The sequence below is a fragment of the Salminus brasiliensis genome, chromosome 6 (genome assembly GCF_030463535.1).
Source record: "Salminus brasiliensis chromosome 6, fSalBra1.hap2, whole genome shotgun sequence".
NCBI classification, from domain to species: Eukaryota; Metazoa; Chordata; class Actinopteri; order Characiformes; family Bryconidae; genus Salminus; species Salminus brasiliensis.
In genome coordinates, this window is record NC_132883.1 from 12,097,888 (window position 1) to 12,109,962 (window position 12,075).

Here is a 12,075-nt window from a genome sequence, read left to right on the forward strand (position 1 = left end):
TTGCCCTCTGGAAGACTAATGTTGAGGGGAAGCTGAGCTAGAGAATTTCATTTATACTATATCTTTGTATAGTAAGTGAAAGAAAAGCTCAAACAGTGGGTTGGACTGGTTTAAAGCTGATAAAGACTATGATAACTCCTCAAACCTCAAGTCAAATAAGCTGCAAAAGCTATATCTGATTCTAGTTCTGCCAGCCAAGAACAGAAAGCTGAGTCTGCAGTGGGCACTGGTTCCCCAAAACTAGGCCATTGAAGACTGGGGGGAAAATGTAGCCTGGGCTGCTGCATCTGGGTTTCTGTTTAGACACACAGATGATGGGTCAGAATTTGGTATCAGCAGCTTGACTCATTGTGGCCAATTTGCCTTGTTTCAACGGTCCAGACTGGTGGAGGTGGTGTAATGGTGTGGGTAATGTTCTCATGCTCTGTTAGTACCAATCAGCAGTTGCTTAAATGACACAGCCTATTTGAGTTTTGCTGATCATGAGACCACATGTGACCTCAATCCAATCGTTGGAGGGTTACTCACAGTGTGAGAATAAATATGTCACAAAGCAAAAGCCAAAAACTTATGTCATGAACATGACAGAGTTCCCAAAGTGGCCTTCCCAGTCACTGGTACTGAGTCCAAAGGGACATCTGTGGAAAGTGCTCCTCAAAACCCTGCATGAATTGTGTGATGCAATTATGTCAGCATGGACCAGAATCTCAAGTATTAGGGTCATTGAGATTGAAGGGAGGTCATATCCAGTAATTGTATATTCCTGTTCCTGTTTCCATGCATTCCTTTATCACATCTGAAAAGTGCGACCCCTTTTAAAGTGCCTATCTGTTTCTATAAGTATGCTCTGTTTAATCTGTAAGATTGTAATTCATCTAATCTTTGCATCTTAAATGAAGTGCCCTTATTTATGAAATGAGTCCACAGCCCATTAAAATACTAATATTTTAACCCTTTATACAAATCGGTATGCCTGGCTGAGACATCATTGGCTAATGTTCTGCCTATATTTTATACATAGTAAATAAATGACTGGGCCATACTCTAGAAAGAGGCCATGTGTCTGGCATAAGAAGCTCTGTATAAAACCAAAATTGGATATGGATAAATTCAAGTCTGGACTTTCAGACATCAGATGGCATAATAGTCAGTTTCTTGTTTTTATTAAACTTATTGGACCAAGTATGTTTGGTCTGCTGGCACCACAGAAAATACAGCTTGCAGTTATTTTTACATCTGCGTATAGATATGATATTTGTGCATAGTCAGTTGATCACAGACTTTTTAAAAGCAACATTTAGGCCTTTTCCTTAGTGTTGATTTTACACCTGCATTGTATTCTCCAAACATCAATATACTGTAGGTCTTTGTGTATGTATGAAATTCTGCCTGTTTTGCAGAAGGAAGGCATCACTAATAGGAAATGGATTTCAGTGCACATCCCAACTCCAATGTGTCCTATCTACGCCACTAAGTATAGATAGATAGATAGATCACTTTATTTATCCCACGGGGAAAGTCAGGTTTTACAGCAGCAAAATCAAACAAGAGAGCAGCATAATAAAAGCACTTAAAATAGTAGTAAGAAGTGGCAAATAGGAAACAGTAAACCTGACTATAAATTCAGCTATATTAATAAATACAGCTATAATATACATAATATAACCCAATTATATAAATAAGAAGTACTAGAAAAAGTGATTGCAGTGCAGTAACTACATTAATATAATGTAATATACAGAATGAATTATGTGTAATGTAACAGTGCAGTAACTACATTAATATAATGTAATATACAGAATGAATTATGTGTAATGTAACAGTGCAGTAACTACATTAATATAATGTAGTGATTCAAGGCATCCTGGGGTATCAGTACAGTATAAGTGATAAACAATAGAGTTTTAAAGTGGCAGTGCAGATGACAGAGCTGTGTGGCAGTACATAGTGACGAACAGATGAACATATTGAGGTATTTATGTGAACAAAGGGGGGTTCTGCCCAGTATTTGAATAGTGTTTCTAATAAAGTGCTTGATAAGTATGTTTCCAAAAATGTATTCCAAAAATGCTGCAGGAGTGAAAGGGTTATATTGCATTGTATTCTCCAAACATCAATATACTGTAGGTCTTTGTGTGTCTGAAATTCTGCCTGTTTTGCAGAAGGAAGGCATCACTAATAGGAAATCAATTTCAGTGCACATCCCAACTCCAATGTGTCCAATCCATGCCACTAAGTATTAAAATATTTATGAGAGCAAAGAAAGGTCCTGCCCAGTATTTGAATAGTGTTCCTAATAAAGTGCTCGATAAGTATGTTTCTGTGTATTCCAAAAATGCTGCAGGATTCTGTGTAAACTCTAAAGATTATTAAAATTATTAAAAACTGGTTAGGTTGAGCCCTGCCCTTCCCTATTGTACTTCTTCCTCTCCACCACTAGATGGGGCTACAGTGACGGTGGTGAGTGTACTTGGGCTCCAGGGGTAACTTTTGCCAAAGATTCAGGTGTTATTTTAATAATTATGGATATATGAATATTATGGAATCATGGACATTCGTAAAAATGACAACAAATCGTCACGCTAAAACCTTGCATCTATTTTTTTTAACATCATGTGAATCTGTCAGCTGTTCCAATAAAAAAGCTCCAAAATGACTGAGAATGAAATCGTTCTACATTTGAACTTTTTGTTTTTTCTTTCTCATGTAAAGCTTTTGTTGTTGTTGCATGACAAACACAGTACAATAACATCTCATTAAACATGGACGTAAACAAATCATAAGCCAGGCGTCCAATTAGTTCAGGTACCAGTGAGTAAAGTGCTGCACCAAATAACTCTGAGAACCATGGTCATTCTCACTCCCGTTGGTAATTTTGGCCACTGCTGCCACTGCCAGTCTGCATAAAAGTGGAGGAACAGAGGTTTTTATCATGGTGGAGGTTTCCTGTCTGAGGTATCTAATCAGCACTGCTCTCACTGAGAGACTGGGGGCAGTTGGACGTAACGGCCGTTGCCTTGGAAACCTGGAGTCGGCAGCAGAAACACACTCAGGAGAGACCGGCTCGTTAGCACCAGCTAGCCATCAGAGCTAATGCAGCGCTATCTAGCTAGCTCTCTTAATTACAACTAAACAAACCTGTAATTAAATATTCATTACCTTTTCACATGATTATATTTCACTGCATATGTGATAGAACTTGTTAGCTAGCTAGCTACGTCAACTTAACCAAAGCCAGGGACGCTCAGCTAGCGAATATTATTAGCATTAGCTAGCTAGCTAAACAGAAAACTATTCTTGCTGGACAGATGTCTGAAACAAGTAGATAGCTAATGTTCTGCTAATAACCTTGTTTTTTGTGTATTTGAGATATTTGGGATGTCAACAACAATCAACCCACTTGCAAACCCAAAAGAAAGGAAGACCCTGTGTGAGCTCTGTCAGGAACCAGCTCAGCTCCAGTGCTCAGAATGTCGAGTCACTTTCTACTGGTGAGTTTTTTAGATAACCAGCTACTGACTGGGGAAATGTGAGGGCCAGCCACGGTTGTTCACAGTAACGACTTCTCCAGACGAGCCTTTATGGTGTGGAAACGCCAAGTCTGCACCGAGGAGCGCCAGGTGGCGGTAAATCAACACGGACCGCCTTTTTGGCGCTGCTGGCCATGTTGCATAACGTTTCCGTTTGGGGGGCGTACTGAGTGAGCTGGGGGAGAAAAATGGGTGCAGGGAGAGAGCTGGACTTAAAAAGCGGAACAGAAAAAACGAGTATGACACGAAGCATATAGGATGAAGAAGCTATATGAAGAGCAGTCAGTCTGAACGCAGTCAGGTTACAGTTCAGAAAAGGAGATACTCTGCGTCCACAGACACACAGTATAATACTGAATAGTGTGCCAAAATAGTACACCACTACGAGCAGAGCATTCTGTGTTATGGTATGTATCCCATAGCATTATCACACAGGCGATCAAGCTCACACATTCATTACAATCTCAGTCTCAATAGAAAATCATTGCCTGGGGTGTGATGGAGTCTAAGGTCACCAAGCCCAATGGCAAGGATTGGCTGTTTGCTAAAGCCCGCCCAGCATTGCATTGTGGAGCAATAGAGCTGTGTTCTCTGGAGTGATGGAGCTACACTGACCTGACCTCAGTAATGCTCTTGTGTCTGAATGCAGTCAGATCCTCACAGCAGTGCTTTAACATTTAGCGTAAAGCCTTCCTATAAGATTAGTGGCTATCACTAAAAGCAAATCCCTAGAAATACCCTTGATTTCACAAGAAGGTGTCTGCAGTTGAATGGAGTCGGTACATTTAAAACAATGTATTACCCTGGTGAAACAGATTTTGTGTGTGTGTGTGTGTGTGTGTGTGTGTGTTTGCAGTGATGTGGCACACCAGCAGGCAGATTGGAACAGTATCCATAAGAAAGTATGTCAGCTTTTGATCCCCATACGAGCACCTGCTCCCTTCCACTCTTTGAGGGCAGACAGGGACCACCACCAGGCACAGGCACAAAAGAGACTGGTACACACTCACTCTTTACTCCTTTACTCATTCACTGCCTCTACCAAAGAGCACAGTTTAACATTTATACATACATACAGCTTGTCCATGTCTTGCATGTCTTAGTAAATGTAGGCCCGTGTGTTACTTGACACAATGGGTTTCTGACTGAAAATGTGTGTCTGACTGACATTAGGAGCAGCTAATGGAACTATCCCATGCAGAAGCTCGGGGACGGGTGTTGGAGGGCAGATATGATGAAGCTTTGCCTGCAGCTCAGCTTTCTTTGCACTGTGCCGTGGACCTTTATGGCCCTGATGCCGTTGAGCTGGTGCCAGCTTACCTGCTGCTTGCCGAGGCCAACGTAGGTGAGCCACCCTTCAAATACAATAATCCATCTACCACACTTGTGTGTGTGTACTTTGACTTCCTGCCTGGCAGACCTCAGTCACTACAGTTCCTTCATAGACCCTTAAATAAAAGCAGACCTATTGCCACTACTCTACACTTTGTACACCTTTGACGAAATATAAGTATTGTCACTGACGACAGTGAGAAAACGTGCAGTGATGAGGTGAACCTGGTTATCAGACTGATATCCAACAGGTTTCTCCCCATCAGTGTCAGCAAAACCCGAGAGATGGAATAAAGAGCACACACCATTGAGACTTGATGTTACCACTGTCCTTGATGTTAGCACTGAACCTTTCAGGGGGTATGTAGTTGATGGATGGCTTTGACCTGGTCTTACGCCTTTACTTCAAAAGGATGCTGAGGAGCTCTTGCCCCTCCTCCTTTATTAACATCTTCTGCTGGTTCATGGTGTCATAGCATACTGACAGGCCGTATCACAGTCTTGCATGGCAGCTGACCACAGGGTGGTAAAAACTGCTTAATCACCAGACAACACAGGACACTTGCTGTAATAGAGGCCTGAAGAACAACAGACACCCCAGACTGTTTAGCCCTCTGCCATCTGGGAAGCATTAACAGAGCATCAGATCTTGACCCAACAAACTACAGACCAGCTTATACCTGCAGCATTCATCTTGTTGTAAATGGACAATTGCACACACAAGACAGTGTTTACTCACTGAATATAAACCAAAGTCCACTTTTTGACTTGCTGCCTGCCAGAACCTTCTTAATTAGTTTAATTTGTATAGCACCTCTTATCCGCACCCAACAGACAGGAAAAAACGACCTAGTCCATGGTCCTGAGGTACATGGGAAAAGTCCCACTCAGCGTGAGAGGCCTCAGAACCAGCCCAGGAACGCTGTAGAGTAGCTTCGGTGGCAGTCCTGTAAAACATTCAAGCTGCAATGTATAGTGTGGGTCTGGAAGAACATCAAACCGCAATGGCAAATAACTTCCATGGCCGGCCAAGAAAGTGTCATAGCCTCGATTCTGAATCACTTAGGCGGGAATTCTTGGATGACATATTTGGCATTGTATGTAATCATGATGTTGTGTGCTTGTCCTACATGTTATGTTTTAATCCTAATCAGCAGCTCATTCTGTACTAACAGGTTCCCTTCAATCTGTGATTTTCTCAGGTTCTGGTTCTCTCTCTAAGGCCGAGGGCTATCTCTCCAAGGCAGAGTGGACAGTAATGAAGACTCCAGGCTGCAGTCAGAAAGTTCTTCAAGAGCTCCACAGAAACTTAGGCCGCCTGTACACCTTCTCCGAAAGTTACCAATCGGCTCTGCTACACTTTGCCAATGATGTCAGTCTCCACTCGTGTACTTGTGTTGTGTGGCAGAAAATGTGTGCCTGTATGAATGAAATGTGTACACGGCTGCACAATATGGACAGAATACAAATACTATTATAATGTGATTATATTGCTTTACTGTACTCAGTACCCATGGCAGTGTTTTGAAACACATTGCTATATTAGTAATGTGACATGGTTACAGACTGACCTGCAATATTTTGACAAATGTAGTTTTGCTGGCTGACATGAATATCTTGATGCATGAAAACACCTGCAGAAGCACTCATGTTGATATGTAATATTGATATTGCAAAAATCATTATTGTGACAATGAGGAGCATATATACTGTAGATAAGTGTTTGCATATAAGTGTTTGTGTAATTTGGGAGTTGGCTGTGTTTGTATATGCAGGTGTATTATGCAAGCGAAGAGTTCGGCTTGAACAGTGTTGAGACGGCTGGAGGCTATTTCCTGATGGCAAATGTCTTCATGAAGCAGGAGAAGCCGGATGTTGCCAGCTCCCTCTACTCACAGGCATGTCATCCATACAGAAAGCTGATATACAACTATATGTGTGTGTGTGTGTGTGTGTATATATATATATATATATATATATATATATATATATATATATATATATACATATATATATATAATGTAATGAGGTATGAAATATGTAACACATATATTTTACAACATAGGATAGAAAGACTGCTGTTACACAAGGTAAAAACGGGAATTCACTTTGTCAATGTAAAAAGTGTATTTTGTAAAGTAAGTTATTTTGGAGCATTTCTATTGGTTCAGTCACCATGGAATTTTGTAAAGTTCCAGATTTAAATCATGTAAAAAAAAAAAAAAAAGTTAAAATGGCAAAAATGGACATGGAGGTTTATGCAGGACATTGTCTGTATACACTGATCGGCTATAACATTAGCCTAATGTTAAGTTCTGATCATTAGAGGCATGGACTCCACAAAACCTTCAAAGGCATCCTAGGGAATCTGGCACCAAGACATGACAGCATTCTTTAAGTCCTGTAAGTTGTGAGGTGGGGCCTCCATGGATCGCATTAGTAATGCCCATGGCTCTGTTGCTGGTCCACCGGTTCTCCTGTTGTGCTTTCTTGGACCACTTTTGGTAGATATTGGCCACTGCATGCCAGAAAAAACCCACAAGACCTCCCGGGTGTTTTGGAGATGCTCTGATCCAGTCATCTAGTCATCACAATTAGGTCCTTGGCAACATGGCTCAAATCCTTATACTACAATTGATATGGACTACATATACACATTTACATACATTTACATATATGTACATGTACAAATCAATGTACGTGACATATAGTATGTGTCCAGAACAGAATAACTTTTATTACTTATATATAACTTTATTTTCATGTGGGAAACACCTACTCACCATTCACCTAATTTATCTTATCCACTGTCTAGTCAGTGTGTTTGTTTGTTTGTGTGTATGTAGGTTGCCAGCACCTGGCACACTCACCTGTCTAAGCTTTTTAAGCATTACAATCAGAGAGGAACTGAAGGAGAGCAGTGCTTTGGTGAGCATCCTTCACATGCTAATCTCTCTCTGTCTGTCTGCCTGTCTCTCACAACCCAAATCAGAAGTGAGATGATCACAGCTAAAAGGCCAAATGTGTGGGTGTTTGTTTCTCTGATGCAATGTTCCTTGTCGTTGGTATGGGGGTCATGGGCTGAAACTGTTTAGCAGTCCCAGCCCTACCTCTAAATCACCACATTCTGATTCCACATTGAATGTACATTTGTCAGAGGGGGTGGCGGGTAGAGAATAAGGACAGCTGCACTATATTTAGCATATCCTGATTCTGCATCCCACAGCAAACCCAGCTTTGCTGCACCTTACCGACAGATGACTAAAATCAATCCAGATGCAGCTTAATGCAGCATGTGTGCATGTCTGTCCTGTGTGCGTGTGTACATGTTTTCCTGCCCCAGTTCTCTTTCTCTCCGTAAGCCTGTTAAATGCAGCAGTGGCACGGCGCAGTTGCATCCTCACCCCGGCTGTAGTGAGGTCAGTGTGTCTGAGCATGCTCTAATCAGCTATTTCCACTGCACACACTAAACTGCTGATCCTGGATCAGCTGACAGGGACCAACCGTAAGGCTGGCCTGACCCAACAACAGGAAACAGTAACGCATCTACATCACATAATTTTGTGCCACATTCTGTTTACTTACACACTGACATTAGGGTTTGTGTGTGTATGTGTGTGCTTGCAGTCATCAGGCATGATTTCTGTTCTGCGCTCAAGCATCTGTACGTTTACACCTACAGACGTGTGTGTAATGTATGTGTGTCTATTTGTGTGCATTCAGATGAGGCACAGTGTGCAGAGGTGGATCAGATGTTCAATGTGATGTTGGAGGCTGAGCAGCAGGGTGCGAAAGCACATCCTGCGCGGTTTGACTCTCTTCGTCAGAGCACGTTGTTGTCTCTTTCTCGTGCCATGCTGTGGTTCCTCTGCAACAACCACAGTAAGGTAGATGTTTGGCCACAGCCACTGTGGTCCCACATAACATCCTTATATTCAATATAACAAAATCCTAATACGTTTACACCCTTATTTTCTTTGGTGGAACAATACATTTACTAGGTCAATATGTACACAGTGTAAACAGTGATAGTGGTCTGTGTGTGTGTGTGTGTGTGTGTGTGTGTGTGTGTGTGGAGCAGGAAAGAAGAAAAACGAAAGTACTCTATTTGCTCTCTACTGATGTGGTTTGAAAGCATTACCAACACAGACAATATAGCCTTGTATAGTCATGTATCTATGAGGTCTGTGGGTATGTGTGACAGTTGAGACCATACAGCTGGAATATTTAAATGAAATTGAAAGTGTATTAATGAATTTAAATTTAAAAGGGAACAGACATGGACACCAGTATCGCTTTTAAAACATGTAGACACAAAAATCTCATTTGAATTCAATCTAAATTTGATTTTAACAGAATTGTAACGTTTTGGTTTGTGTATGAATATCTAAAATATGGAAAAAAAACTCTTGAGCAGGCATCATTAAACGTGAAATTCTAAATGAATTAGTAATTGAAATTCATAATATTTTTTAAGCATTTAGTCTATCTAATAATTCAGTTTAAGATTCACTTTTAAAATGCCATCTGGGAAAATCCACTCATAGACACACCTCCATGCTAATTTGAAAAGCAAATCTAAAAATGTGAATTTATAGAAAGACCCATTGCTTTTTATTCCTGACAAATGACATTTGGTTTCAGATATATGATACAAAACTCAGATTGGAGATTGTTCCTTTATAAACTAAATTCAGTCTTAGATTGTAGATAATTTCTTTCTAACTAAATTCAGTGTGTGTGTTGCACAGCTTTGGGGGCCTGGTGTTGTGGGGTTGATCCTCACTTTTGTCTCTGTTTGAGATTTTGTCATTTTATCTGCATGGGTTTTATCTGGGTACTTTGGTTTCCTCCCACCTCTCAAAAACACATAGCGGGTGAATTGCCATGTTCATTTTCTTCTAGATGTTAGTGTGTGTACCCAGATGAACTGGCACCCTGTCCCAAGCATATTTCTGTCTTGTGCCCAGTGTTTCTAGGAAGGCTCTGGACACACTATGACCCTAATCGGAATAAAATGATAAAATAATGAATAATTTCAGAATTTAAATTGTTCCTTTAAAAACTACAAAATTAGTTTCAGTTCAAAATTCAATTTATTTTATTTAAGATCTAACAGCTAAGTTACAAATTCAATTTCAGGTTAAAATTCAATTTTGCAATGACGCAAAACCATAACATTCAAATCAGATTTTTATATTCAAATTTCTAATGCTGTAATTCTTACTTCATTATGCAGATGCAGCACATAGAGAAAGACTGAAGTATTCTTTTAATGCTAATGAAGATTTCTCTTATTAAAAACACACTGCCATGAGCTGTAAAAATGTATGTACCAAGAGTCTCTGGCTAATCTGACTATTCCTGCTCCTCCTGGCAGGAAAGGAGGTCTGGACCTAGTGACCCTGCTTCTTGGGCTGGCCAGCCTAAGCCACTTGCTTTGGCTCACTGAAACCTCATGAGATTATACCCTTCAGGTCCCAATTTGTGACTCTGCAACTGTCTTTAACCATAAACTAAATCTGATGCTATTCCCCAACATATCCTGCCCAAAAGAAAATACAGATAGCAATGGAAGCATTTCTGTAGAACAGAGCATAGTTATGGGATATAAATAAAACACCACAAAATGATGGCAAATACAGTTAACATTGTCTTGTGTGGACCTAGCTTCTAATTTTAAAAGCCATAAGTACATCCAAGACCCAGTGTAGTCTTGTGGTGTGTGTGTGTGTGTGTCTGCGGTTTGATTGTCTAGTCTAGTGTAGGGATTAGCACTAATGGCTAAAGCCAGAGAGATAAGGGCAGTTAGCTTTGGTTTGTCACTGGTCCATAATGGGATTCAAATGGGATTCCTGTGGCACAAGGCCAAGAGGTAAACTCTGTTGGTAGAGATGTGAACCAGATTTGCAAGTTCCATGGTGTTTAGTGGGGTTTGGTTGATTTTCTAAGATGAATGACATCAGGTATCTGTTGCCTGATTTTAGCATGCATTTTCTTGTGTGTTTTTGTAGGCACTGGAATTCAGCAGGAAGGCCATGGAGTGTAGCCTGCAGTGTGACCAGAATGACCTATCTGAGTCCATCCAGAGTCTCATACAACAAGCAGAACTACATCTCAACACCTAACAAACACTTACTGCTCATCCCCTACCAGTACATTCAACACTCATTCTAACACACTTAAAATAAACTCGCTTTGCACACACCGCTGACTCAGCACTTGTCAAGACCTGTTCCAGTGTTGTTTTTTTGGAATGATCGCTGATACATATCAAAACAAACAACTAATCATTATTCCGTAGGTCCTCCTGTGGCCTTCATGACTGCCTCAAACCGCCTTGTCATAGTTTCATTTCAAATGAACTGCTTCCCACACATTCACAGTGGTGTTTAAATCTGGTGATTGTGTTGGCTTCACCCAACCTTCCTTAATCCTCAACCTCATAGACAACAGGGTGTATGATAAATGTGCAGCTGGGCTATCCTGGTTTTATACATTTCCTGCTAGTTACTCTGCCACAATGCAGATATGTACACAGTACTCTCAATGTAAAAATGTATGTAAAAAATGTTTTAATTTTTTTGCAAAATGAGCCTGTGTTTGTTGAGCATTGGTTAATTTAGCTTGGTTAATGTGTAATTACTGCTTAAGTGTTTAATTGAAATGATAATGATGATGATGTTAAATAAGGACACAAGCCTCTGATGTTCTTTTCATGTTCTGGACATTTTTAAAATGTCTTTATTATTATTATTATTATTTTTTTTATTATTATCATCATAACACAGAACATCAATGTTAGAGTTCTATTACTAGTAGTTTCCCTAGTATTAAATTATACAACATTGCTTGTGTTTTTGGCATTCAGGTGGAACTTGAAACTTTGAGAAAAAAAAAAGAACGAGGCGATGAAGTGTGGTTAACACCTGGAGTCTTTTCCCTTTAACATCCTAGACAGCAACAGAATGAAATGTTAGCAGCAATTAGAAATAAATAGTCGTTTACACTGTAATTACCCAATGAGTAAAGCCCATCCTCTCCATCTTGTTCATTAGAGAGTGGGATTTTAAGTGGTACCTTATCAAATTGATCAGATTTATCAGTTGATATCTGATCAGGTTTGGCATTAATTCATTTCCAATTGAATTCATGACTCATTTCCGCCATTCATTTGGCGGAAAGTCTTTTCAGATCAGAGTTTAGATCACAG

The 12,075-nt window shown here is 40.2% G+C and overlaps 1 protein-coding gene across 1 annotated transcript; it reads left to right on the forward strand.

Moving 5' to 3' along the window:
• Positions 1 to 3,033: 3,033 nt before the first annotated feature.
• zmynd12 (zinc finger, MYND-type containing 12) lies at positions 3,034 to 11,648 on the forward strand. Its single transcript, XM_072681631.1, has 9 exons — positions 3,034 to 3,140; positions 3,370 to 3,491; positions 4,387 to 4,528; positions 4,704 to 4,875; positions 6,065 to 6,234; positions 6,638 to 6,760; positions 7,709 to 7,790; positions 8,586 to 8,749; positions 10,877 to 11,648. Exons 2-9 carry the CDS (start codon positions 3,379 to 3,381, stop codon positions 10,988 to 10,990), a joined length of 1,080 nt encoding a protein of 359 aa, XP_072537732.1. The 5' UTR covers positions 3,034 to 3,140; positions 3,370 to 3,378; the 3' UTR covers positions 10,991 to 11,648.
• The last annotated feature ends 427 nt before the right edge of the window (positions 11,649 to 12,075 follow it).